The 27,304-nt window shown below is 35.9% G+C and overlaps 4 protein-coding genes across 4 annotated transcripts; 2 read left to right on the forward strand and 2 right to left on the reverse strand.

The window, feature by feature from the left end:
• Positions 1-5,431: 5,431 nt before the first annotated feature.
• Positions 5,432-17,491, reverse strand: LOC133533470 (probable dolichyl pyrophosphate Glc1Man9GlcNAc2 alpha-1,3-glucosyltransferase). The gene is made up of 8 exons (XM_061872461.1): positions 17,243-17,491; positions 16,760-17,032; positions 15,917-16,064; positions 15,399-15,641; positions 15,211-15,316; positions 14,720-14,918; positions 7,723-7,809; positions 5,432-6,909 (listed from the first exon to the last, which is right to left on the reverse strand). The coding sequence occupies exons 1-8, from the start codon at positions 17,299-17,301 to the stop codon at positions 6,432-6,434; spliced, it is 1,593 nt and encodes a 530-aa protein (XP_061728445.1). The 5' UTR covers positions 17,302-17,491; the 3' UTR covers positions 5,432-6,431.
• A 13-nt stretch (positions 17,492-17,504) lies between these two features.
• Positions 17,505-18,875, forward strand: LOC133533472 (transmembrane protein 60). The gene has a single exon (XM_061872463.1). The coding sequence runs from the start codon at positions 18,107-18,109 to the stop codon at positions 18,512-18,514; it is 408 nt and encodes a 135-aa protein (XP_061728447.1). The 5' UTR covers positions 17,505-18,106; the 3' UTR covers positions 18,515-18,875.
• Positions 18,790-20,446, forward strand: LOC133533471 (uncharacterized). The gene is made up of 3 exons (XM_061872462.1): positions 18,790-18,999; positions 19,400-19,634; positions 20,023-20,446. The coding sequence occupies exons 1-3, from the start codon at positions 18,790-18,792 to the stop codon at positions 20,235-20,237; spliced, it is 660 nt and encodes a 219-aa protein (XP_061728446.1). The 3' UTR covers positions 20,238-20,446.
• A 35-nt stretch (positions 20,447-20,481) lies between these two features.
• LOC133533469 (anaphase-promoting complex subunit 4-like) lies at positions 20,482-25,843 on the reverse strand. The gene is made up of 7 exons (XM_061872460.1): positions 25,826-25,843; positions 25,635-25,761; positions 25,392-25,498; positions 25,050-25,241; positions 24,033-24,573; positions 22,645-22,844; positions 20,482-22,259 (listed from the first exon to the last, which is right to left on the reverse strand). Exons 2-7 carry the CDS (start codon positions 25,741-25,743, stop codon positions 21,063-21,065), a joined length of 2,346 nt encoding a protein of 781 aa, XP_061728444.1. The 5' UTR covers positions 25,744-25,761; positions 25,826-25,843; the 3' UTR covers positions 20,482-21,062.
• Between the last annotated feature and the right edge of the window lie 1,461 nt (positions 25,844-27,304).

Consider the following 27,304-nt stretch of genomic DNA (forward strand, 5'->3'; position numbering starts at 1 on the left):
TCAGGGTAAATCTATTGAGCCCAAACTCGATGGAGTTATGATGAGTAGATTAGGAGTTCTGGGGAGTTCTGGTGACCAACTCCTGACTCCGTCATGAGACCCTGGACCTCATCTAGATCGATGGTGTTCGTCAGGGCAAATCTTTTGAGCCCAAGCACGATGGAATTATAATGAGTAGATTAGGAGTTCTGGTGACCAACTCCTGACTCCATCATAAGAACCTGGATGGACTTCATTCGGGTCATAAATAATAATACAAACCCTAACGTGATTTCAAATAACACTGAAACTCTATAGCACTAATGTGCGCAAACGATTGGCATCTTGACTAGGCAGCATGGGTGCGTAGCCACCATGCCAATCGATACGACAACGAAACATCTCTCTCTCGTACTAATATGCACAAACGATTGGCATCTTGGCTGGGCAGCATGGGTGCGTAGCCAACATGCCAAACGTTTACGATACGACAAGGAAACACTATCTGTCTCTCTATCGCACTAATATGCGCAATCGATTGGCTTCTTGGCTAGGTATTATGGGTGCGTAGCCAACATGCCAATCGTTTACGATACGACAACGAAACACTACTGTCTCTCTATCGCACTAATATACGCAAACGATTGGTATTTTGGCTAGGCACCAAGCAAGTGTGTGGCCAACATGCCAATCGTTTACGATACGACAACGAAACACTATCTGTCTCTCTATCGCACTAATATACTTTATTTATACCTGCAGTCATTTACTAACTTCTTCATTTTCCATTGGTGTGAAAGAGACAGAATAAAGAGCAAGGGTTATAGTACACTCTGTAGTCTGTACACTTAGTAATAGTGTACATAAAAAAAACTACTGTGCATATAAAATAAAATAAAGAGTGCCCATATGATATCATATAACACTAAAATTAATGTTGCTTGAAATTATATTGAAAACTATCAAGATTATTCTAGTCTGCATTGAAACGCGCGTCGCGTTGCCGGCGCTCGCGTACCGAGCGCCAACGCCATCTATCGAGCGTTATTTCGTGAAATCGGAGAACGCTCCAAGGATTAAGGGCTCTTAACCTAAAAAAATACGATGATAGTTTTTACTGAAATATTAATAGGTAATTAAAATATAATTTAACTATCAGGTAATTAATATAAATAAAAGATTTAAGCATATTAAAACGTTGATAAAATCATGATTGTCCACAAAAAGTGCGAGATTACGAAGAAATGACGGTAAATTGGTTTGATAACATTATTTGCCATCTTCTTATTACATTAGCCATTTTTTATTACTTTAGGGTAGGTACCTACTTAATGGGCCAATTTATTTTGCTATCGATTTTTTTGTTTTCGTTAGATTTTGATAGAATAGGGAGTATTACTGCAATGTTCTGCCGCCAAAGTGCAGCACTAACCTATGCAATAGTGCACCTATCGTAAACCATAGACTAACTTATACACACTGTGCCTTAAACTGTTTTTTGCACAGAGAGACATGGAGCGCGCCATGCTCGACATTAAACTTCAAGACCGAGTGAGGAATGTCGAGATCTGACGCCGCACTAAGGTGCGAGCAGGCAGGAATCGGGCAGGACATGTTGCCAGGCAGAGTGATGGCAGGTGGACCAAAATGTTGACGGATTGTTGTGGATGACATTCGAAAAACCGGGATAAGTGGCGTACACGAAGATGACAGCTGTCACTGAACCCAAGCTATGTGAAAAATATTATACAAGGGGCCTACCGGGAAACGCAAAAATCTAAATTTATACATTTAACAACGTGTTTTAAACAACACAAACATTTGAGAAATTTGCTGCTAGAGGTAGACATTTGGCAGAAATTATCTTCCGTATACAATTGCCAACCCTGAATAATATATTTATGAAAAAATATTTAGTAAATTGTGCACTTAATATAATTAAAATTTTCCAACAAAGTCTATCACTCTTATTTGCTCACCCTGTATATATAATCTTGGTATATTCCCAAAGGCAACACATATTATATGTATAGTCTGTTAAGCCATTTTCGTCAGTAGAAAAAAGCGGCAAATTATAAAAAAATGATTTATATTCTTATAACATTTCGGTGATTTACAATTCAGTAACATTTTATACCTATATATATTTATCTTTAACTTTTTGTCAACCACTCGTTTTTGACAGAAATAATCTAGGTATTTAATAATGTAGGATACCCCCTATCTCCTACATTATTCATCACAGTTTTACAGCATATTATGAAGAAACTAGATTGGTCAAAAAAAGGCATAAACATAAAAGGAAAATTCTTGAGCAATTTACGCTTCGCTGACGACCTAGTTCTTTTCTCAGGGACAGCGTCACAATTGCAAGGGATGATAAACGAACTTAATTGTGTTAGCCGTGATATTGGTTTGGAATTAAATATCGATAAAACGAAAATCATGTCCAACAACGCTCATAGACCCATTTTCGTCGAAAATAGACAGTTAGAGTTTAGTTAGTGCTTCTGGGCATTTTCCGCAAATCGACAACCATTGTGCCTATTTTGCGTGAAACGAGGTAGCGCTACTCTAACCACCCCAGCTCCTCCACGAAGCCTAGCAAAGTTTTCAGGTTGCTAATTGCCTCTCCTAGTGTGCACGGAGTCCCTAGGTATTTGTTCCTGTATACTTCTACCTGTTTGCAGTCTAGGAGAATATGTTTTGTTGTTTCTTCTTCTTCCATGCACGCTCTGCACATGGGGCTGTCCGTTTTACCCATATTGTGTAGGTGTTTGTTAAGTGTGTTATGTCCTGTAATTAATCCTACTATTTTACGTAGTTGGTGTCGAGGTGTTTTCAGTAGTATTTTGGTGAGTTTGTGGTTCAGTTCCGGTAGAAAATCCTTAGTCTGCCTGCATGTGTCCATTTCATTCCAGTATTTTAGACAGACAGTTAGAGTATGTACAGCAATATATATACTTAGGTAAACAACTATCTCTATCAAAGTCTAGACACTGTGACGAATTAGAAAGACGTATTACAATGACGTGGAATAAATTCTGGAGCCACAAGGAAGTTCTAAAATCTAACATACCCTTAAGACTAAAAAAGAAAATTATGGACTCATGTCTCTTACCTTGTCTTTCTTACGCGAGCCAAACATGGATCTATAATGCATATACGAAAAGAAAAATTATGACTTGCCAAAGAGCCATGGAGCGGAGCATCATGAACCTAAAACTTAGAGATAAACAACGCCATACGGTTATAAGGGAAAAGACTAAAGTTATCGACGCACTATCACATTGCATGAAACTAAAATGGAAATGGGCTGGTCACGTGGCACGAATGGACAACAAAAAATGGACAAAAAGAGTCACTACATGGGCGGGACCTCCCGGTAAAAGAAAGTCAGGCCGCCCACTCGAAAGATGGACCGAAGAATTAAAAAAGTTTGCCAGCGACGATTGGGTAACAATAGCCCAAGACAGGGGAATGTGGAGTAAAATGGAGGAGGCCTTTACTCGTCAAGAGGTCCTTAATAATAATAAAATAAAAAAAAATGACTAAACTTATTGTACAAAATTACCACTGTTTTGAAAATGCATGTAAATTAGTTTGATAATATTTAATTTAATTTAATTTATTATTGTATTATTTATTAATTTAATTATGAAATGTATTATTAAGGAATTAAATGGCTTAAATAAATAAATAAATATTTATCTTTAACTTTTTGTCAACCACTCGTTTTTGACAGAAATAATCTAGGTATAAGTACATAATATTTATTGTTCCCGGCATGAACTCCAAAATCCCGACATTTTAAAATATATCCATTTTCATCTCTTTCAATCTCACAAACCTAACTGTAGGTAATTTTGAAGCGGTGATGGATATTTAATACATGATTCAAATATATTATTATTTTAGTATGTATTGTAGCAAAATTGCTACATAATCATCTGTCGGTTTATTTTTAAACTTCTTCTAGTTGTCAGCTGGCTCAGTTCTCTTTCTGTTGTCTCTCTATGCGGTTTCATAATTCAGGCGTTGATGGTTAGATGGCGCTTTTAGCAAAAAAAAAGAAAAAGAAAGCGCCGACCTTTTTTTGTATAATTCCTGGCCGTTTCTAATAAATTAAGTGCTTATTTGCGCTTATTTTGAATTTAAATTTTTATGGAATATTCGAAAAAGAGAAGATTGAAGTTGTTTTTTCGGCAGATGGTTTGGTGAATTTGGAGTGGAGAAGTCGTTTGTGTTCCCGGGTCGTTTTAAACCAGTTTTGCAATTTATAGCCAGTTTAATAGTTAACACGAAGTCTTTTTAAGTGCGCATAAATCCACGGGTGGAGAAGTTCCTGGTAACAGTTGACTACCAAAGGCGCGCGTAAATCGGCGTTCGAAGAGGAGAGGCCTCTCATAAACAGTTGGTCTCCAAAGCCGTGCGCAGGTCGGCGCTAAGCAGTGGTGAAGTGAAGAAACCTCATCGTTATCGCCCGGTCTGTTGCCATACGCGCTAGCCAGGAAGCGACAGGTCTCCAAAGCCGTGCGCAGGTCGGCGCTAAGCAGTGGTGAAGTGAAGAAATCTCATCGTTATCGCCCGGTCTGCTGCCATACGTGCTCGCCAGAAAGCGAGTAAGGCTTACCTCGTCGGCTTGTTTAAAGTCGCCAACTTGTGCGCCATCCATTCTACACAAGTAAACCTGAATCCAGCTGCCGGTACCTTGGCGTGTGCCACATTCATCCCCTTTACCCTGTTTCCACTGAAATATTTTTGTTTTTAAATTTTAACGTCAGTATTATCTAGTTCTAATTATTTCTTGTGTATTTTTGTGTTATATTTTTAATTTATCCATTTGCTAAAGTTCTGTGATCCGCCATACTAAATTTTCCTAAAAATTCTAAAAGCCTCTTTTGTCGGGCTGTTTAATTAACCGGTTAAAAATTTAGGTATCATGCGCCATCGTATCAACCCTCATAGTCCATAATTATTCATCACATTAATTCATTTTTTTCTCTAAATTTTCAGCCGTATTTTTTTATTGTTGGGCATTCAAGAATAAAATCATGATTGGAATAAGAATTTGTAAGAATAAAATCACGTTGATTTTATTCCCGTCAAAATTATTTCAAATAATTCCGTCTGGAATAATTCTTCGGTGAGGAAATTGAATGGAAATAAATTATTCTTATTCAAATAAAAAAACATGATTTTTATTTGAAATAATATTCCATGAATAAGAATTGTAACGTGAGAATTTTTCTTAATAAATCCGATGAAGCTGGTATGTACCTAAGTATGTCATGTATGAAAGTAGGTAGGTATAGATTTGGATGGACTACGGACGAACGCAATTCTTTAGTAAAACCCATGGGAATCGGGTTGTATGGAGCCGCCGCTACTGCAAAATACATTAATTTGTTTAAGTTATGATGACTTTATTATATATATTTTCATGTTTCTAAATTAACTTCGGTGCTTTTAGTGTTCTTGTTGTTACCGAACATTTATTACTGAGTTATTACATGGTCTTTTTAAATACCTGTTATTTAAATTTTCTTCACATTATTAAACGGCAAAATAACATGCTCAAAGATCTTTTGAAGAGCCGCCAGCCGCAGGTGTTCAGTAAAATCATAAAACATCAAAGTGCTTGCCAAGACACATCGAATGAGCCGAAACACGGTGTCTTTATTTTTTTTACTTTAGGCGTTCCTTTGGCCACCTTCTGGCTCCATCATCAGACCAGCTTCATGACACCATAATATTGCACAGTCACCAAGTCCACCAGATACTCAAGTATACGAAATTTGAGTCAAATCGAACGTCAGGAAGTGGTAGTAAATCGACTCGCAAGATTGACCTAACGATAACTTCGAACTTCATTCTTATTCTAAATAACATGTTATTCCACTAAAACCTTATTTAGAATAACTCCATTTCTGGAATAATTATTCCGTCTTTTATTCTTCATTAAAAATAAAAATTGCATGATTTATTCCATTTCATGTTATTTTAAAATAAAAAGGGATGGATTTATTCTTATTCCATTGTTGGAATAAGAATAGAGTTTCTGTTTTTATTCCTATTATTATTCGAATTGATTTTTGCCCAACACTGGGCCGAGGCGGCGCACTCAGGCGAGGAAAACGCGCGCGCGATTTATATTGATTAAAAACCCCTAAACACTTATTATTAAAATTCTTTTGATAATAGTTTTCTACAATGTATTTAAATTAGACTACTTACATTAAACCAGTTTATGACGTTAGGTACTTCCATCGTATGCCTACTTTGACGAAAAATGTATTTACATATTTACACACACTTCGTAACTAAACTTATGAGCAAAACTGGTCACTCTGTATGCAAATCTCCATTATCAACTGACCCGTTCTCATTGCTCATACCTGTATTTAAATTATGAATTACATAGTTACCTATAGAATTTTCTTGAACACAACCTAGTTTACTTTCTTAGCATACTGCGTTAGGTTTCCTGTGCCCAGCATTGGTACTCTGCTCACGTTAAAGTAAAGGAAATAATAATAATATGAAACCCAGAAATACGCAACTCCAAGAGCGCAATAAACCGAAGTCATCATCAGAGGCAAGAATGGCAGAGTTTTGTCCAAACCCCAGATAGTATGAATGAAATTCTCGTAAACGCACAGTAGTATTAGACCATACACGTACAACGATTCCAGAAGACCCAGCATAGGAAGGCGTAGGAAACCACGCCGAGGTTTCTTCTTGGGCTTTACAGGCTGCTCATATAATCTTGGTATATTCCCAAAGGCAATTGCGCTATGACTTAACAACATGAATATTTTGATGGATAGAAGACTTTTTGGATATAATAAAGGAAATAAAGAGTAGTGACCGATGGGGGACAGAAGAAGAAATAGTCTTCCGTCAACATCGCCGAGTACCGACAAGAAACTGAAACAAATGATTCAATATAAGTACGACGAATAAAACAAGGTGACGGACACTATCTATATATACTACACAAAATAGCGTTACTTTAATATTCAGCGCCATCTATTTAACGTAAGTTGAGTTATTTTGAACAGAGGTGTAGAGGCCGAACATAACGGATTGAACTGAGGCTAGCTTCATTACAACTCAATTTCCTTTCAATAGATATCCCTACCGAGAACACCGAAGTTCGCAAATTGCGGGCATCTTTCTCTTTTACTCCAATTAAGGCGTAATTTGATACAGGGCTATAACCACGAAAATCGAAGTTCGTCAATTGCGGGCATTCTTCTCTGCCACTCTAATTACGTCTTAGTGAGATTAAAAGAGAAAGATCCCCGCAATTTGCGAATTTCGGTGTTCACGGTAGGCCCTGCGAGGTCTAAGCGTCAAAATGAATAGAATAGCTTCCTGCTGCTTTAGTGACGCCTTATGTTAAATATAGACATATTTATAGAATTTCAGGAATATTTTGCGTAGACATAGTCCGTCTTCTTGTTTTATTCTTCTATAGCCGGGTCCACACAGAGCGATCATACGCGCGAGGCAATTTCCTCACGCACAAAACGTAGACGTGCCTCGGTTGAGGCGGCGCGTGCGTTTTCCTCGCCCGAGCGTGACGCTCGGCCGAGGCACGTCTACACTGACCGTTTTGTGCGTGAGGAAATTGCCTCGCGCGTATGTTCGCTCTGTGTGGACCCGGCTAATAATTAAGTATCTAAGCAAAATATATTCTAATTCGAATATAATATAATAATACATCTCTTTTCTTACCTTAATGGTATTAAAATCAAAAGGATAGCCTTTTCGTGAACATGCCAGCTGAACATGAACGACGTAGTAGCACATAATACCAGACATCTGAAAACGAAAATTCACAATATTTATATATTTCGTTTAAAATACGAGTACAGAAATCAAGTAGTTACAAACGTAGTGATTATATGCTCTTTGGTAGTTACAATAATTTGACAGCTGCCAAAATACCTTTCTATTAAACTATTACCAAAGAGAATTTGAAATAGCCCATCTTACTATACACAGGGAAACTTATTATGATTCAAACTAAACTATGATTGAACCAATATTACAGCAATATTTTTAACATGGTAATATAGGTACTGAACCTACTCAAAAGTTAGGGCCATAATAAGGGGTTAATCTTAATATCTTAATATATATATAAAATGCTAATGTGCGTAAGTAAAGACACGGTTTTCTCTATCACCACTATTTCCAATCAACTTCCTGTTGGGGTGGTAAATACCCCTTGGTCTCCCGGTGGGAGTAAGGGAGTTTGGTCGCGGTGGGTGGAAGTGGGTGGTTGTGGGTGGCTAAAATGTGAAAAAATATATATCTGTCCTTTTCTAACTCATGGGAACTTTTGGAAAGTTCTAAAAATTTCTGGAATTTCTGGAATAATCTAGAAAACTCCAGAATGTGTACAACTGTAACAATCGATCTAGAATGTTCCAGAAAGTTCTAGAAATTTCTGGAATGATCTAGAAAGTTCCAAAATTGTGTGCGACTGCTAAAATCGACCTAGAATGTTCCAGAAAGTTCTAAAAATTTCTAGAATGATCTAGAAAGTTCCCAAATTGTGTGTGACTGTAACAATCGATCTAGAATGTTCCAGAAAGTTCTAAAAATTTCTAGAATGATCTAAAAAGTTCCAAAATTGTGTGTGACTGCTAAAATCGATCTAGAATGTTCCAGAAAGTTCTAAAAATTTCTAGAATGATCTAGAAAGTTCCCAAATTGTGTGTGACTGCTAAAATCGATCTAGAATGTTCCAAAAAGTTCTAAAAATTTCTAGAATGATCTAAAAAGTTCCAAAATTATGTGTGACTGCTAAAATCGATCTAGAATGTTCCAGAAAGTTCTAAAAATTTCAAGAATGATCTAAAAAGTTCCAAAATTGTGTGTGACTGCTAAAATCGATCTAGAATGTTCCAGAAAGTTCTAAAAATTTCTGGAATGATCTAAAAAGTTCCAAAATTGTGTGTGACTGCTAGAATCGATCTAGAATGTTCCAGAAAGTTCTAAAAATTTCTGGAATGATCTAGAAAGTTCTAGAAATGTTTGGAAAGATCTAGAAAGATTCAAAATTATTTGCAAGTGTAAAAATCGATATGGAATGCTCTAGATAGTTCTAGAAATGACTAGAATAATCTAGAAGCTTCTAGAAAGTTCCGAAATGTGTGCAACTATTGAAATTAATCCTGACGATCCAGATCGTAATTAAGTACCTCGGAATGTTCTAGAGTTTTCTCATACTAGAAATTTCGATTTCCAACGGTATATAAACCGAAAATCAGTGACTTTTTGTCAGTTGAACCGTGTTTACAGTCGCGAAAAGATCAATTGAAGCCAAGAGTGAACAGTGATTACATAAATTGAAGTGATTTGAACAAATGAAAAAGTAAAAACTATTTGACTATTCTAGAGTGTTCTGATACTAGAAATTTCGATTTCCAACGGTATATAAACCGAAAATCAGTGACTTTTTGTCAGTTGAACCGTGTTTACAGTCGCGAAAAGATCAATTGAAGCCAAGAGTGAACAGTGATTACATAAATTGAAGTGATTTGAACAAATGAAAAAGTAAAAACTATTTGACTATTCTAGAGTGTTCTGATACTAGAAATTTCGATTTCCAACGGTATATAAACCGAAAATCAGTGACTTTTTGTCAGTTGAACCGTGTTTACAGTCGCGAAAAGATCAATTGAAGCCAAGAGTGAACAGTGATTACATAAATTGAAGTGATTTGAACAAATGAAAAAGTAAAAACTATTTGACTATTCTAGAGTGTTCTGATACTAGAAATTTCGATTTTCAACGGTATATAAACCGAAAGTGAGTAACTTTTCGTTAGTTTTATCATTGTAACAACCAAGATATTCGTTTTGATTAATTTTATTACTTTTTTATATTTACAATGCCAAGGCGAAAAAAAGTATTTACAAAACCCAAAGTGGTTTCAAAAAGAAGAAAAATAGCACGTCAAAATGAAACAGAAGAACAAAAAGAAAAACGTGTTTTAAACATTCGTAAAGGAGTAAAAAGAATTAGAGAAAATTTAACCGAAGAGGAAAGAGCACGTATTAATGAAGAAACCAGATGTCGAGTAAGATCACTCAGAAATCGTCAATCTGCTGATCAACGTGAACTGGAAAATACCAAAAAAAAAGAAAGAATGGCTACTTTACGCCAACGACGAGCTGCTTCATGTAAAGTTGGAAGTTTAGAACTTCAGGCTTTCCATTATGATTGCAAAAAACAATACAGTGAACATCCAAATATTGTCATCGGAAAAATGGATACGATATGCGAGTATTGTCATGCCCGGAAATTTAAAGGCGAAACTGCTGGTATATGCTGCTCGAGTGGTAAAGTCAATTTACCAGCACTAGATGTACCACCACCTCAATTACTCGCATATATGACTGGAGAAACACCAGATTCCAATCATTTTCTACAAAATATACGTCGATACAACTGTTGTTTTCAAATGACTTCATTTGGAGCTTCATTAATATGTCAGGAAGAAAATTTCAGCCCGGTTTTTAAGGTTCAAGGCCAAATTTATCACCGATTAGGCTCTCTTTTGCCGATGTCTAATGAATCTCCAAAATTTCTTCAAATATACTTTGTTGGTAACGATGAACTTGAAACAGACCAACGTTGCTCTAACTTTCAGGGACTGCAACGAGATATTATTCAAAAATTACAACGTCTACTTCATAATCATAATCAACTAATCAATGTGTTCAAGACTTCTCTAGACCAAATGGCTGCAGATAATTATAAGATCGTCATTCGAGCAGATAAAAGACCAGCCGGTCAACACGAACGAAGGTTTAATGCACCTCAAACGAACGAAGTTGCCGTAGTCATTGTTGATAACGAATGTAGTCGTCGTGATATTATTATTCAACGTCGAAGTAATAAATTGCAACGTATTGCTGAAACACATCGTAGTTATGATGCGCTACAATATCCGCTAATTTTTTGGCAAGGTGAGGATGGTTATCATTTCAATATTCAACAAATCAATCCAGCTACAGGTGTCGAAACTAACAAAAAAGTATCAGCTATGCAATTCTATGCTTATCGAATTATGACTAGAAATGGTGAATATAACCATATTTTAAACTGTCGGCAGCTATTTCAGCAGTTTATTGTAGACATGTATGCTAAAATTGAAACGGAAAGATTAGATTTTATTCGCCATAATCAACGAAAGTTGCGTTCGGATGAATACATCCATTTGAAAGATGCAATGATAAATGGTGGAAACGTCGATAACATGGGAAAATTGGTCATCTTGCCATCGACATTCACTGGAAGTCCACGTCACATGCATGAATATGCTCAAGATGCAATAACTTATGTTAGGAAACACGGCAGACCAGATTTATTTATAACATTCACATGTAATTCTTCATGGATGGAAATCAAAGAAGAATTACAATATGGTCAGACGGCCAGCGATCGACATGATATTGTTGCCCGAGTTTTCCGTCAAAAACAAATTAAATTTATAGACGCCATTGTGAAAAATCAAATATTTGGTGTTGTTATCTGCTGGATGTTTTCAATTGAATGGCAGAAACGAGGATTGCCACATTCACACAACTTAATTTGGCTCCAAAATAAAATTCAACCGAATCAAATAGATGATATCATCAAAGCTGAATTTCCAAACCCGGAAGAAGATTCTGATCTTTATAGTATAATCGTAAAAAACATGGTTCATGGCCCGTGTGGTGAGCTAAATAGAAATTCTCCGTGTATGAAAGATGGAAAATGTACGAAACGTTATCCAAAGCCATTTTTGAACGAAACAGTTACAGGCGAAGACGGATATCCTAAATATAGACGTCGATCACCAGAACAAGGCGGATTTACAGCTAAAATTAAAATACGAGGTAATGCAGAAATTCAAGTTAATAATCAATGGGTAGTACCATATAATCCACTTTTATCTAAAATGTTCAATGCCCATATCAATGTTGAATACTGCAGTTCTGTTAAATCTATAAAATATGTATGCAAATATATTAACAAAGGCAGTGATATGGCTGTTTTTACGTTAACCAATGAAAACCAGCATGATGAAATAGTACAGTATCAAATGGGTCGTTACATTAATACCAACGAAGCAATTTGGCGAATTTTAAGTTTTCCAATACACGATCGAGATCCACCGGTTCAACATTTATCCGTCCACCTAGAAAATGGACAACGTGTGTTTTTTACAACAGAAACAGCACAAAAAGTTGCGACGGAACCACCAACTCGAACAACTTTAACAGCATTTTTTGAATTATGCCAGAAAGACCAATTTGCTAAGACTTTACTTTACTCAGAAGTACCCAGCTATTATACATGGGATACAACAAGTAAACAATTTAATCCTCGAAAACGTGGAATGCAAGTAGAAGGACATGATGGAGTGTTCAAGAGTAACACAATAGGACGAGTCTACACAGTGCATCCAAAAAACGCTGAATGTTTCTATCTACGCTTATTACTTCACACTATTCGTGGTCCAACGTGTTTTGAAGACCTAAAAACTGTCAATGGTTACATTTGTGAGACATATCGTGAAGCATGTCAAAGATTGGGTCTACTAGAAAACGATAATCATTGGGAGTTAGCTATGAATGAAGCAGCCCAAACGGCAACAGCAAGTCAAATTCGTGAGCTATTTGCAATCATATTAACTACATGTAATCCTTCTAATCCAAATCGACTATGGCTTAAATATCGAGAATATATGAGCGATGACATCTTGGCTGATTTACGACAGCAAAATCCGGACTTAGAAATTAATTTTAATGAAGAATTTTTTAACAAAGCTTTGATATTGATAGAAGATAAATGTTTAGCAATTTCTAACCAAACGTTAATACAACTAGGTGTTCAATCTCCTAAACGAAATCATTTGGATGTTATGAACAGTGAATTTTTAAGAGAAACAAATTATAATATCGACGAATTGAGGCTTTACATCCAACACAACAAACCCTTATTAATTGAGAGTCAAAAACAAGCTTACGACATAATAATGGATTATTATAAAAATCAGCGAAGTGGTATAATATTTTTAGACGCACCTGGTGGCACCGGGAAAACATTTTTGATAAATTTAATTCTAGCTGAAATCCGTGCAAATAAAGAAATCGTTCTCGCCCTAGCATCATCTGGAATAGCGGCAACACTTATGGATGGTGGACGAACGGCACATTCTGGTTTAAAATTACCATTAGATGTAGCTAACTACGAATTCCCGGTATGTGACATCACAAAATCATCGGCACGTGGACAAATATTAAAACAGTGCAAAGCCATTATATGGGATGAAAGCACAATGGCTCATAGAAAATCCCTAGAAGCACTAAACAGAACACTTCAAGATTTACGCGACAACACGAATATAATGGGAGGTGTATTGTTAATACTATCAGGCGATTTCCGTCAAACGCTACCTGTCATTCCGAAATCAACGCCGGCAGATGAAATTAACGCTTGCCTGAAGAAGTCGTTCATATGGGAACAGGTAAAAATAATTAAATTAACAACAAATATGAGAGCACAGATTTCAGGAGATGAAAAGGCCCAAGAATTTGCTGAAAAACTTTTACAAATAGGAGAGGGCACTTATCCAATAGACGAAAATACTGGCCAAATCACACTAACTAATGAGTTATGTAATGCTGTTGAAACACCGGAACAACTTATAAATGAAGTGTATCCAAGTATTGCTGAAAATTATACTAATTCAGAATGGTTACGGGAGCGCATTATTCTAGCCACGAAAAACGACATTGTCAATAGCATCAACAACATCATCCAGGAAATGATTCCGGGAGAAGAGAAAATCTACAACTCAATCGATACAATGACTGATGAACAAGAAAGCGTAAATTTTCCTTCTGAATTTTTGAATTCACTAAATGTTCCAGGAATGCCATTGCACTGCCTTAAATTGAAAGTTGGTTCACCAATTATTCTATTACGAAATCTGAACTCGCCAAAATTGTGTAATGGTACGAGACTCTGTATTAAACAGCTACAAAATAACATCATCGAAGCCAGTATAATGACTGGTAAAGAAAAAGGACAAATAGTATTTATACCACGAATACCTTTAATATCAAATGGATTGCCCTTTACGTTTAAACGTTTACAATTCCCGGTGAAGTTGGCTTACAGTATGACCATCAACAAAGCACAGGGCCAAACATTCAAATACTGTGGCGTTGACTTAAAGGAACCATGCTTTGCACATGGTCAATTATACGTTGCATGCTCACGAGCAGGATCACCTCGAAATTTGTTCATCTACAGCCCGGGCAATAAAACAATAAATGTAGTCTATAAGCAAGTATTATAGAAAAATTAAACAAAATGTAAATGTATAATATAACGTGTAATATGTTAATGTATTTATCATATATGTAGTATGTAGAATATCATATGTAAATAATTGTGTGAATAAAACATAAATTTTCCATTTACTAAGGTGTTTTTTATTCTAACTTATGATTATTTCAATTAGTTAATTAGTTAATTAATTAAATATACTTTCTATACACCGCATATTTAATGGTCGACTAAGTCTTTCAATATCTAAGATAGAAATCTATATTATCTACGTTAAAAAATGCATCCTCAAATATTTTTTATACCATTAAACATGCGATTTATTTTAACCCGAGCAACGCCGGGTTTTGCAGCTAGTTCTTTATAAAATACGAACCTCACAAAACTAACAGTTCTGTACTTTCTGTCAGCTCCAAGATGCCAAAGTTTTACCAGAGCTGGTATCATAAAAATGGCAGTCAATGCCATAGTATGTATTGGCTTTATGGATGCCAGCACCACATGATCAAACTCTTGCACCAGCCCACCCGTCATGGAAGCCTCCACCTTGGGCACATCTATGCCTGCCCGCGGTACTGAATTGTAAACAGAATACGATTATTTTAAATAAAAAAGACAAAGCAGGATCATAAAACATGTTAGAATAATTATTTATATAAAAAATCAATCCTTAATAAACTACTTGACAAGAGTAGAATGCAAATTTCGTTTTATTTCTGACCTCACCTCACTGCTGGGAGTTCTGGGTAAAGGTTTAAGTGAAAATATTCCTTTTAAGCACAACAAGTTACATAGTGTAACTTACAGTACAATCATGCCTGCAGTTGTAAAACTAGTAGTGTTGGTCAAATGATCTATAATACTCACAAGCATGCTGCAGCACCTTGTCTGAAAAATTGTAGAGTGCCCAGAAATTGGGAGCCCAGTATGCATGGCACAAGCCTCTTTTAAATGGAAACAATCTTGAAATAATCTAAAAAAAGTCATTTACAAAAATTTAATGTTTGTTTCTGCTAGTTCAAAAAAATACATTTATTTATGCATGTACATTTTACCTGTGGTATATGGTTCAAAAACGGTCCAAATGATAGAGCAAACACTGTAGTGACAGTAATTGCCAATTTCAGCAAATTCATGAAGGAAAAAGAGTACCATGGAGTGTGCACACCATCATTTGTTGATATGGTAAAGCAATATGCTCTGAGCAAATGCACAACATACACGGGTGCCACATATAGGTAAATGTGCTTTAAGTTCAGCAGAACTGCAAACCATAGCGCTGCACACACATAATTACCCTGTAACAAATGTTAGGTGTTAATAGTTTACACATTTAGCACCTTTACTTTGAAACTACTAGAAATATCTTCTTATTGGGTAATAATACCCAATCAGAACTTTGTGCAACTTAGCACAGGAATGCACAACAAGAAATTAGCCTACTTTAGCTATTACTATTCATTTTTATTTGAGATAAAATTGCTGTTAAATCTGTAATTACATGTACAGTAGAAAAACGAATAAAAGCAACTGTTCAGGTCAGGCACACTAAAAAACTTTGCATTTAACTTACTCTTATCATATTTGACATGGAATAGAGAAGAAAACCATACAAAAATCCATTGTATTGAAAATGTATGTGATCTACCATCAGCAGCCCCGGGTTAGACACTAGCAGAATGAACACAAGCAGCTTACCATCACTAATAAGATTTGCACAACTGAAAAATAAATAATACATTTCTTACATACATAGCTTTGCTCTTTGTTTAGTTACATATGTAAACAGACTGTTTACACAGAGATGATTGTAACCATTTCTCTAGTTATTCTACAGCGGTATCGATATATGGGAAAAAAACCGGGACATGTATAAATAAAGGATGTGACCCTTCAATACAGTGACAGTCCCATATATATGGGACGTTTGGGAACCCTATAAATGTTGAGTATGCCTATGAATCCCATATTACAATTTATAATGGAATTATGCTTTAATGCTAGTTAAGGCGAAATTATGTACTATAGGCGAATTTAGGGTATGTATTTTAACTAATCCTTATTTTCAATAAATTGCAATATCAATAATGGGGTTTAACAAGTAATATTATACATTTACATACTATTAGAGGAGGAGATAAGTGGAGTAAAATTGTAACACTATGGCACCCTAGAGGACATAAAAGAAATAGAGGTAGGCAATTTAAAAGATGGTCCAATGAAATAGAAGACATGGCTGGAAGGACTAAAACATGGACCAGATTAGTGCAAAATAAGGTAGAGTGGAGAAGATTGGGGGAGGCCTTTGCGCAAAGGCACACAGAATCGGTTATCGTAGATTAAGCAAAACTATAGATATAGTATAAAATGTATTTCTGTTATGAGGCTATAAATAAATAAAAAATATTATACATACCTCTTTGCACTAGCAATATAAACCAAATCTAAAACAATTACAGATAATCTTTGGAATATCACAGTCATATCTGATGCATAGTTTAAATTATCTAACTGCAACATACGGGGATCAAACAACTTTGCAACAAATGATAAGGAATATTCCAGCCAAGCAAAGAATGGTGGATAATCCAGAGTCCATTCTGATGTAGCGTCATAGTACCACTCATTGATGGAGAGGTTGTGTGTTATTGCTAACCAGTTTCTGTGAACCTCGAAATCTGTTGAGTGGCTAAAACAAACAAATTATGCAATTATACATTTGCCTTACTCCATTTTCATGGTGAATTATATTGGTTTATGAAATATAGCTTAACGGTAACAGTGACATTGCCTAGATTACAATAATTTAGCCCCATCTGATTATTTTTAACAGCATTAACTGTTTTCTTTATTACGCCTACATAGTAAACATGTAAATCAAACATGAACTGCAACTTACTAAAGTGGAATAAATAAGCATTTGATTGTGCTCACTATCAGCACGATTTGAAATATCATTATTGACTAGTATTTTGATTAGCTCTTCATTAAAATTATGTTATTCAACTTTAATACTTTCACATTCTTGAGAGGTTATGTCGGTGAAATATTGTTTGTAAACGTCACTTAAACAAGCTGTCCAAACCATCCACAGTTTGCACAAAACCAGATCTATAAAGGTACAATAAGTATAAAGATGAAATGGTAGAGCCGGGAGATGACTGAACGAGATGCTCATATGGAACTTTCCGTAGGAGAAGCAGAGAAAGCGTTATTATTATTGTCCTTGTTACACTCGACGTCAGGCCCAAGCAAGAGTATTTTTCCGTTTCACCAAATATCAGCAAATCGATTACAAAATTTGAAATGGAAAAAAATGGATCATATGCAAACATATCAAACATTGAACTTTTTTGGCAATTAGAGATAGAAACAAAGTATTTTTTACATTTCAATTATTGTTAACGATGTGCTGATATTGAAACGGAAAACGCCTATGAGGCCCGACATCGGGACTGATTTCGGGAAGTGTGGATGTAATTGGCGCTTTAGGATTTTAATTGTATTTTAGGATCTCTTTATTGAGACTTGTTCTTTGATTGCATCGCCATCTGCGTTAAGTTTTGCACATTTATTCTCATTCACTCTAAATCAGGGACAGAATGGTCTACGGTCTTGGTCTCGACTGAAAAACTAAAACTGTCACTAGTGGACGATGACGTCAATGTCAAAACAAATCCGTCAGTTTTCTTAAATAACCTTAATATTATATCTAATTTTCTATTATTAGAGAATTCTTTGTATATTTATAGCAAACAATAAAATGGCCATACTTCACAGAGCCCTGTTTACGTGGTTTATATTTTTAGTGTTCTTGATACTACTGTGTCTGAGATTAGAGTCTAGAACACACTGGAATTGGTTCATAGTATTCATACCAATGTGGGTCTATGATAGCATTCTTCTTATATACGTTTTGTTTCATATGATATCGCACTGCCGGAATGGTATTGAAAGATTTAGAGGTACAATCAATAAACATGTGTGGTACATAGCAGCAATTGGACTGAAAATGGCAGCTCAAATCATAATTTGCATCAAACTGGAATATACAAAGGGAAGTCTTCCAATTTATGTTGTCATGACTCCTATTTGGATGTTGTTGCCTGTATTGAGTGTAGAAGTTTTCATGCATTTAATAAAACATTCTAGTGGAAGTAGTAGATACTAACATTACCTACTATCTATTTTCTAAGTAAACTTGAATATTTACCAAATAACTTTAAAATTCGTTTCAAAGACAAACATTATGACTCAGAAGTGAATAAACTCAATATGCTACCTTCGAGAAAGTCAAGAACATGTGACTATGTATTGTAGATAATTTTAAACTTGGCACTCATTCAGTGTCACCATAGAATGTTTACACATGTCAAATATATACTCAAGCGCCAAGAGAGTTGATGATATAACAGACCTGAGAAGTGTTTTATAAGGAATTTCAAAATGGCTATAACTGATTCCCCTGTGATAAAGAGTTCTATAGTGAAAGAGGTCCCAGCAGGAGGCACCGCTGTGTTGACATGTAATAGCAATGATTACAACCACAACTTTATGTTTTGGCTGTTTGGCAAAGACAAGGTGATTGGCCCTGACAATCATTATGATGAAAGAAAGTATAAGTATGAAGTGCTATCAGGAAAGCTTCATATTGATGTAAGTAGACTGGAATATTTTATTATTCCTCATATTGATTTGAATAATAAAATAACTGTGACTTAGTTATTTTATTTTGTTTTATAAAATGACATGATTATTGGCCTTTTTATTTTATTAGAATTAACATTTAACTTAATTTGTGCAAATTAAATACACTCTCTTACACAGATCAACCTAGCCCCAAACTAAACAAAGCTTGTACTGTGGGTACTAGGCGACGATACACATACTTATATACATAGAAAACAACAAATATCTGTGTTCATCACACAAATAAACGCCCTTACCGGGGTTCACCAGGGACCATGAACTTCATAGACAGGGTCACTATCCAGTCATCAATCAAATTATAAGAACTTTATTTTTTTATTAATGTGCTTTGTTTAAATCCTTACAGAATGTTACTCCAGCCGAGTCTGGTTATTACAAATGCATCTCAAAAAAGCTTGACGGCTCAGGGATTGCAGTTGGGCAGGTTGAGATGATTGTCTCTGGTTCCACATTCTCCACCATTGAGGCTGTGAAGCTGGTTGCTATTGTTGTGTCCATCATTGTGCTGATCAGCTGTGCTTTGTTGTACTGGAGACTGAGGAAGAACTGGAACAAATATGATGGCCATGCTATTGTACCAGGTAACTGTTATTGCAATATATTTTCTTTTTTAAACTTTTTGTTTCTTGTAAGTTAAACTAACCTGTATGTTATATTTTGCACTAGTGACCTGCCCCGGCTTAGCAAGGCTAGTAAAGCGTAATATTATGTCAATTGTAATATTTGATTTTTCCGACATCATTAGCAATCATTGTTATATTTCAAACAACCAATTTACACAAAACCTTAACAAATTATACACTCACTCTTGAGGAAGGACTCTGGTGAATGAAAATCTGGAGTAGTTTTTGAGTTTAATTAGCAATGTTTTATAAGGTGTAATGATTCTAAATTTAACTGACTTTTCTACAAGGTACTGTTACACAAAAATATGAATATGGTTTAAAGAACATAAAATTTTATTTACAGTTGATGACATGGAAGAAGATGATGCAGATGAGGTGTATAACCCAACCACAGTGAGTTCTAAAAGCCAACCGGTAGCCGGGCCCAGCCGAGGGCCAAGTAGGAACCCATCATCGGAGCATCTCCTCTACGGCATAGACAATCAGGGCTTGGATACAGACTTCAACTCTGTGTTCGAAAATATTCAAATAAAATCACCACATGCCAGTTTAATATAATTTATACCATCCACTTGAAATACAATTTTGTATTTGACAATCACAATGTAACAGGCAGATTGACATACTCCATGCAGTTTACTAATATAGATAGTTGAAATCATTTCTGTTCCATGTTGATTGGTAATTTGTTATTATGAATAATTTACTACTGTAAATTGTGATAAGTAGGTAAGAAAAAATAAATTAGGTATATCAGCAACTTATAATAGTCTAATTTTATTTAATTATGTCCGACTTTACTGCTGCACTTTTTTTCATATCATGGTATGAATATTGAATTATGTATTAAAAATCAAAATCTAGAAGAATGCAGAGTGCCAACAAATTAACGATACCTAGCTATTAATAGGTATCTCTTAGTAACCAAATTGCTAAGTTATATTGTATAATGTTCTGAGCCACTTTGAACATTTTATTTCATGAGGGATTTATTTATATTATCCTTCTAAATGTAAGGCCTGAGTGGACGCTGAAGTTGAGCGTGCAACGAGGCAAGGCGTGCTTGTTAAACAAATGCAAACGTATAGAAGCGGCCTTAGTGCACACTGCTCACATCACTTGTGAGCCCGACGCCACGCTGCACGCCCCACCTAACGCTCCGCTTCGAGCGTTCACTCAGGCCTTATACTAAGGCGCAAGGTTCTATACTGTATAATACTTATTAAGTTTGATGAAATTTAAATATTTTCAAATTAAACCCATTTCATTTTCGTATAGATTTCATACAAAGAAAAATCAACTCTATTTCCTGCACTATGGGTTCAAATTTCACTGACTGATGATGCAATTTTCGATTTTTTTCTTGTATAGATGGGCCCTTCATCATTGATCACTTCTGTATGACGAGTCGTTAGTTGCCGACAGCGAGTGTTGCGTCGAGTCCAGAGTTTCATCCTCGTCGTCGTCGCCGTCGGCCTCCATCTCGAACACCCTCACCTTCCTGCGGCTCCTGGACAGCACCACGGCCACGCGGCGCCCGCCCGACACGGCGATTCTAAAACCATCCATTTTATCCAGCACGGTGTAAATGCCCTGGTCTAACAGAGACGTGATGTTTCTTCGAGATATTTTTTCACTAAATATACAGGACTTCGCTTTAACATTGAATTCATTCGCATTATCCAACGCTATTTTTAGAGGCAACTGCACAAATATCGTACTTTCACTGCTGCACGGGTGCCGTATCAACACAGACAAATACTCTGCTGAATAAAACTGCAAGTCCAGTACTGCTACATTTTCCTCTTCAAACTGTTCCTTGTTTGGGTCCCGTATCAAACCGGAAGTAATGTAATATCTAATAGCTGAAGCGTTGCAAGATTTCTCCTTGATAGCCACTGACATGAAACAAATTCCATCACTTCCGTTTGCGTTGTTCGTAAACGCCATCATGAATCTCTGCTGAGCCGGATCAAACATTTGAGATACCCGTAGATTATTCTGAATATATGAACTTGTTTTATCTTCATAACATCTCAGATTGTACAGAACTGAAAAGTGTTTTCCGGTGTCTTTATCAGTGACGTCGAACACTTTATTTATGGCTTTTTTCAAAAACGCTTGTTGTTGAACTAAGGAAAACTTTCGAAATTCGGACATAGAGAAAATGGTCTCGTTATCTTTCATCAAGCACGCATTTTCTGCAAGAAACTTATGCCATGGATTATCATCGTTGTCAGTTAATATAGTTAGGTCTTGGTCCTGAAGGTATTGCCCCAGCCTTTCCAAATTGAACTTCACTGGCTTTTCGGACACCGTTTCACTCCCTTCCACTTGAACATTGTCGAAGTTGTACAAAAACTCTGCAAGCTGCGTGAGTTCTTGCTGAGTTATTTTAACGATTTCGCTGGGCGTTTGTTCATCTAGCAACCTCGCGATGACGACGAAGAGCCACCGGAAGAAAGCCTTGTAGTGGCGCATGGAGATATCGATCACTTGCTGCAACTCCAGGCTCTTGTTCAGGAAGGCGCAGCACGCGCGGATGGCTTCGGTCACGGTGGCTTCCTCGAGGCCGAGTATCTGTAAGTAACACACAAGTCCATAAACGTCTGACTCTTGACTCAAACTCGAAAGCATATTTTGCGCATATACATCTACATAATATAGGCTGCAAGGGCTGAGACATATCTGATTTCATTGAATAACAATTTTTGGGTACCTATATGTTCTAGATTGGTGTGGCCTGGAAAAGGGTTCAGGTGAGTGAAATACCAGGTAGGGTATCTACGAAAATATACAGGTCAGGATTTCCTCTGACAACCTCAACTACCAGCTAGAAGTTTTCTAAAATTTGGAATTAGGTTGAGGAAAAGGAAAAAAAGAGCACAGGATGTATTAATTAAGAGGCTACTGGCCCACCAAAGTTCTTGAAAGTAGTTTTTTTTTATATCTTTAGGTTTGTTACCTTATATCGATCTGGTATCCTTGCCAAGCCCCTAAGCTCAGCCAGGTAGTATGTTAGGCTTTGTCCAACAATGTTCAATTGCTTGAGAACCAGTTTCTGAATTGTAGAATAACTCAGTTCAACGGAGCTTCCTAACTTTTTTAACCCTTTTGCCGTTAATTCTTTCAGAAGAAATAGCTCCAGCTGATCAGAGGGAACACCTAAAATTCCATAATAACATTTTACTTATAAGTATTATATTTGTGAGATGCAGACTCACTGCAATGTCGCATAGCACAATCATACAAAATGATAACACAGAGAACTTCCGCTGCTCGCGCGCTTTTCTCAACTCAACTACATAAGCTGCATATAGGTAGTTGAATTAGTGAAATACACCAAATACCTATCTAACCTAACAAGAAATGTTGGAGTTCTGATGTAAAATTAATGTTGAAGTTGGTTAAAAGTCTAACCATTCTGGGCCCCTACCGGGAAAATCGAAGTTCGTCAATTGCGGGCATTTTTCTCTCTCACTCTAATTACGTCTTAATAAGAGTAAAAGAGAAAGATCCCCGCAATTTGCGAATTTCGGTTTTCGCGGTAGGCCCCCTGAACACACTGCTCGCATATCTGTTCCTGACTGTAAATGCAGTATTAATAATAATACCTTTTTTGGTTTCAAATAACTCAGTAAATCATGTCTTAAAAAAGGCTAGGCGCCAATTCTCTTCCTAAGAAAAATCATTTTTATGACATGATTTTCTGAATTATTTGAACTTAACAGATTAAACATTAAGGGTACTAAATCCTGGCGTAAAAAAAAATCTACCTTAGCGTTTTTTCTTAAATATGAAATCGGTAACTTGACTGCAAAATTGTAATAGCAAACACAATATAAAATGAGTAAAACTTGGAAAGCACAAATAAAATGACTCATATTATATTTTGAATATGAAGGTACAAAAATTTGGCTTTTATAGAATTTATCCATAACCACGGGAACATAGCGTAATAAAGTACACTCGCCATTCTGACTTCAGGATGGCGGGTGTACTGTTTTTTGATGATAACTTTACGTACCGTGAGGTACAATTTTTTTTAATGGAGGTACTAAATTTGGTACAAAAATATGGTATGCTTTTCAATTATTTTTATTTAGGTACACCCGCCATTCTGACTTTCACTAACTAATAGAACCATGTTATGTTCTGTTTAAGTGCTCTCAACACACACAGACTCAGTTGCGAGTGAGAAACAATTCCCAAATATTACTTTATAAACTACAACTTATAATAAATACTGTGCAGGATTGATGAATGATGCTGTCTCGTGAGACTTGCAACATATCGGCACAGAATATTAAGATTGAGAACACAGTGCACTTAGTCACAGAAGTATTTTTTTACCTAACATAAGTAGCTCTAGTAGATCAGCAGACACTCCACCTTCCGGGACAGATGCAGCATAGTATGCCATTTTAGTATCCATTTCCAATAAAATATGCTCCCAAGCTTCGGTAATAGATATCATTGTCTGATCAAGATGAGACATCAACTGAGTCAGTTGGCTGTGTTTATTTGCCACAACAAAGATCTGCTCTGCATAGGCCGACAACACACTTGTGTTAATAAGTGATACATACAGGTTGTTCGTAGCTCTGTCTAAGTAAAATACTTGCATCATACTAAAATCTTCTGAAAGATTTATGTCTAGTACTTTGAACTCTCCAAATTCGTCTTTGGCAATTTGGGTGAGATGGATAGTTCCATATGGGTATCGGCCAAATACACTCATGTAGATGTGTCCTGTGCCATAGCCAACCAGCAGCATGTTGAGTTGGGTCTGCTCCTGCATCTCTTTGATGTCCTTAACATTATCCTCAGAAGCCTGATTTTTATAGCCACTGCTAAGAGATGGTGTTTTTTGGAGAAATATTGATGCATCATCCTGAAAGATTGAAGGTTTTCATTTTTATTCATGCAATAAAATATAAGTTTTTTTGCCTATTTTATTCACCAAACACCATGGTCCTACCTGAAGATTAAAAAGAAAAGAAAAAAGATATTCAATAGGGAATATTACCCAAAACTCTGCATAGAAAGTGCCACAAGCAATAAATAATGGCCTACCACAAAATACAAAAATCGAAATTTGCATATTCGAATGATAGAGATGCAGATAATGAAAGTTTGATTTTCACATTTCATGGTAGGCTTTCTGTAAATAAACTGCCTTGGTGCATCAATGTCATAGTGCAAACTTCTCAAAAACTGTAAGGCATATGTATAAGTTACTCTATGGTTTACAATATGTGCTAGTGCTGCACTCTGGCAGCAGAACATTGTATTGATACCACCTATTAGTTGGTATGTTGTATAAATTTGTATGATTTACTTCAATTATGAAACAAAATTAATACTTACATAAATATTATACTCAGTTGCACTTTCTAGAGTAGTAGCTCTGACTGCCCAAGTGATGCAAGTAATTCCATAATGCTTTGAGTCTTCAAACTCTTCCGAAGGCTCCTGCTCCAAATCATACTTGTCAAGGATTTCCTTGTCTTCTATGTCCACTATGTGAACGCTGCCTGAACTGTAGCCAACTGCTAATGCCTGAATATAGTACACTATATACGATTTATCATTGTATGGGTTAAGACAATTATGCAAAACTGCTTACATAGAGTTTATTCCAAAAATAGGAATACCATGGAGTTCCCAGAATTACAAAATCATTCTACAGAAAAAAAAATTACTCCTTACCTTTCCATCAGGTCTCCAAGCCAGAGCCTGTACAGTAACATTTTCTTTAGGTGGAGATAATGTCCACACTTTCTGCCAACTTATAAGTCTATGTACTTGAACTTCTCCTAACAAAACATGTTAAAGTTATGTTAATATTTCATTGAGTCTAGGCAGAATCAGATTTTCATAAAAGCTAACATAGAAACACTTTATAACGTTTTCACGGTAAAAAATGTACAAGGATAGTTTACCCCAACTTACCTTTGAAGTTACTTAATGCTAACAAATCAAGCCTGTTGCTCCAAACCATAAGATCAACTTGGTTGGCCACATGTCTTTCTTCCAATTGACGCATTCCACAGTGATACATGGTGGCAATGAAACAAATCTACTTTTGAATAAATGTGGATTGACTAGTAAGAAATAGTCAGAATCATTTGAAATGAAAATACCTGAACTCGGCTTAACCGGCTCAATCAGCTCTTAAACTTAAAATACTAATTGACATTGACAGTGACAGTTTTTGACAAGACGACGTTCAGAAACGATAGGCTTTTGCACATGGCGCATAGAACGATACTTCGATGTTTTTTTTTAACGTAACTACATAGTTTGGTCGACATAGTCAAAGAGCATATAATCACTACGTTTTAAGAGACGGGACTTCCATACTAGCGAGTGAAATCAGTTTGTTTCTCAAATCATTACCAAAATATACGACAAAGATCTGTCAAAGAACCATAGTACCAACATAAGCGATTAAAATAGTGTAGTACGCTACATGCTTGCGTTTCTTATCGATATCGATAAAATGGGGATGGTTGAAACATAGACTCCTGTCTACAATTTTTGTACTCGAAATCAGGTTAGGATCGAGTCCATATTTAAGTTGTATGTTATATAGTGGATAGTTCTATGAGTGGACTAATACGTGGTCGGGCTTAATGTGGACCCGATTTTTTTTTTACAGCACCTTGTTGGAAAGGGACTTTTTCTTCCCCATTAGGCAGGATCAAATTAGCACTTTGCAAATTCACAGGAAATTTCTCATATTTTCAATCAATCAATCAATCAAATCATTTATTTGTTAGAATACAGTTAAGTGGATGTTATCAAATAGATTTCAAAGAACAGTGTATTCAGCCAGCTAACGGGCATACAAATCTTATATTCATAAATAAAATTAATCTAATGTAGGTATACTACATTATACTAAATTTAATAACTATGCGGAATATGGTCGAAATATTCATTTAAAGAGTAAAAAGCATTTTGTACTAAAAACTCCAATAAATGTTTCCTAAATACAAGCATTTCAGATTCTCTTATTGTATTGGGAAATTTATTATACAATTTGGGTGCCATACCATAAACACTTTTGCACGCAGGGCTGTTTTTAATTGCTAATATGAGATTTTGTGTCGCTGCCGTACACTATTATAAACAGGAAATTGATTATTTTACTTATTTAATTATTTACACTGATGTACAAATAAAACTACAGTTATCGATAGTTTTTGTACATCCCTAGTTCACAACTAAAACCGGCCATGAGCATGTCGGGCCACGCTCAGTGTAGGGTTCCATAGTTACTCTTCCGTCACAATAAGCTAAATTGGAGCTTAAAGTATAGTAAATTGTTAACCAAGGGATGAAACGGTACCTTTCACCCGAGTTAAACAAATAGGCAAATTTGCATAATCAGTACCTAATTAAAGTAAGTCTTTTTACTATGAAGGGAAAACTTTTTGCGATATCTCAAAAATAGCTAAACTGATCATGTCCGCTATAGTTTTCATTCAATGTCTTTCTTAAGCTCTACTTCCACGATTTTTTTCATATTTTTTGGACCTATGGTTCAAAAGTTAGAGGGGGGGGACACATTTTTTTTCCTTTCGGAGCGATTATCTCCGAATATATTCACTTTATCA

The sequence above is a fragment of the Cydia pomonella genome, unplaced genomic scaffold (assembly GCF_033807575.1).
Source record: "Cydia pomonella isolate Wapato2018A unplaced genomic scaffold, ilCydPomo1 PGA_scaffold_167, whole genome shotgun sequence".
In the NCBI taxonomy this organism is placed as follows: Eukaryota; Metazoa; Arthropoda; class Insecta; order Lepidoptera; family Tortricidae; genus Cydia; species Cydia pomonella.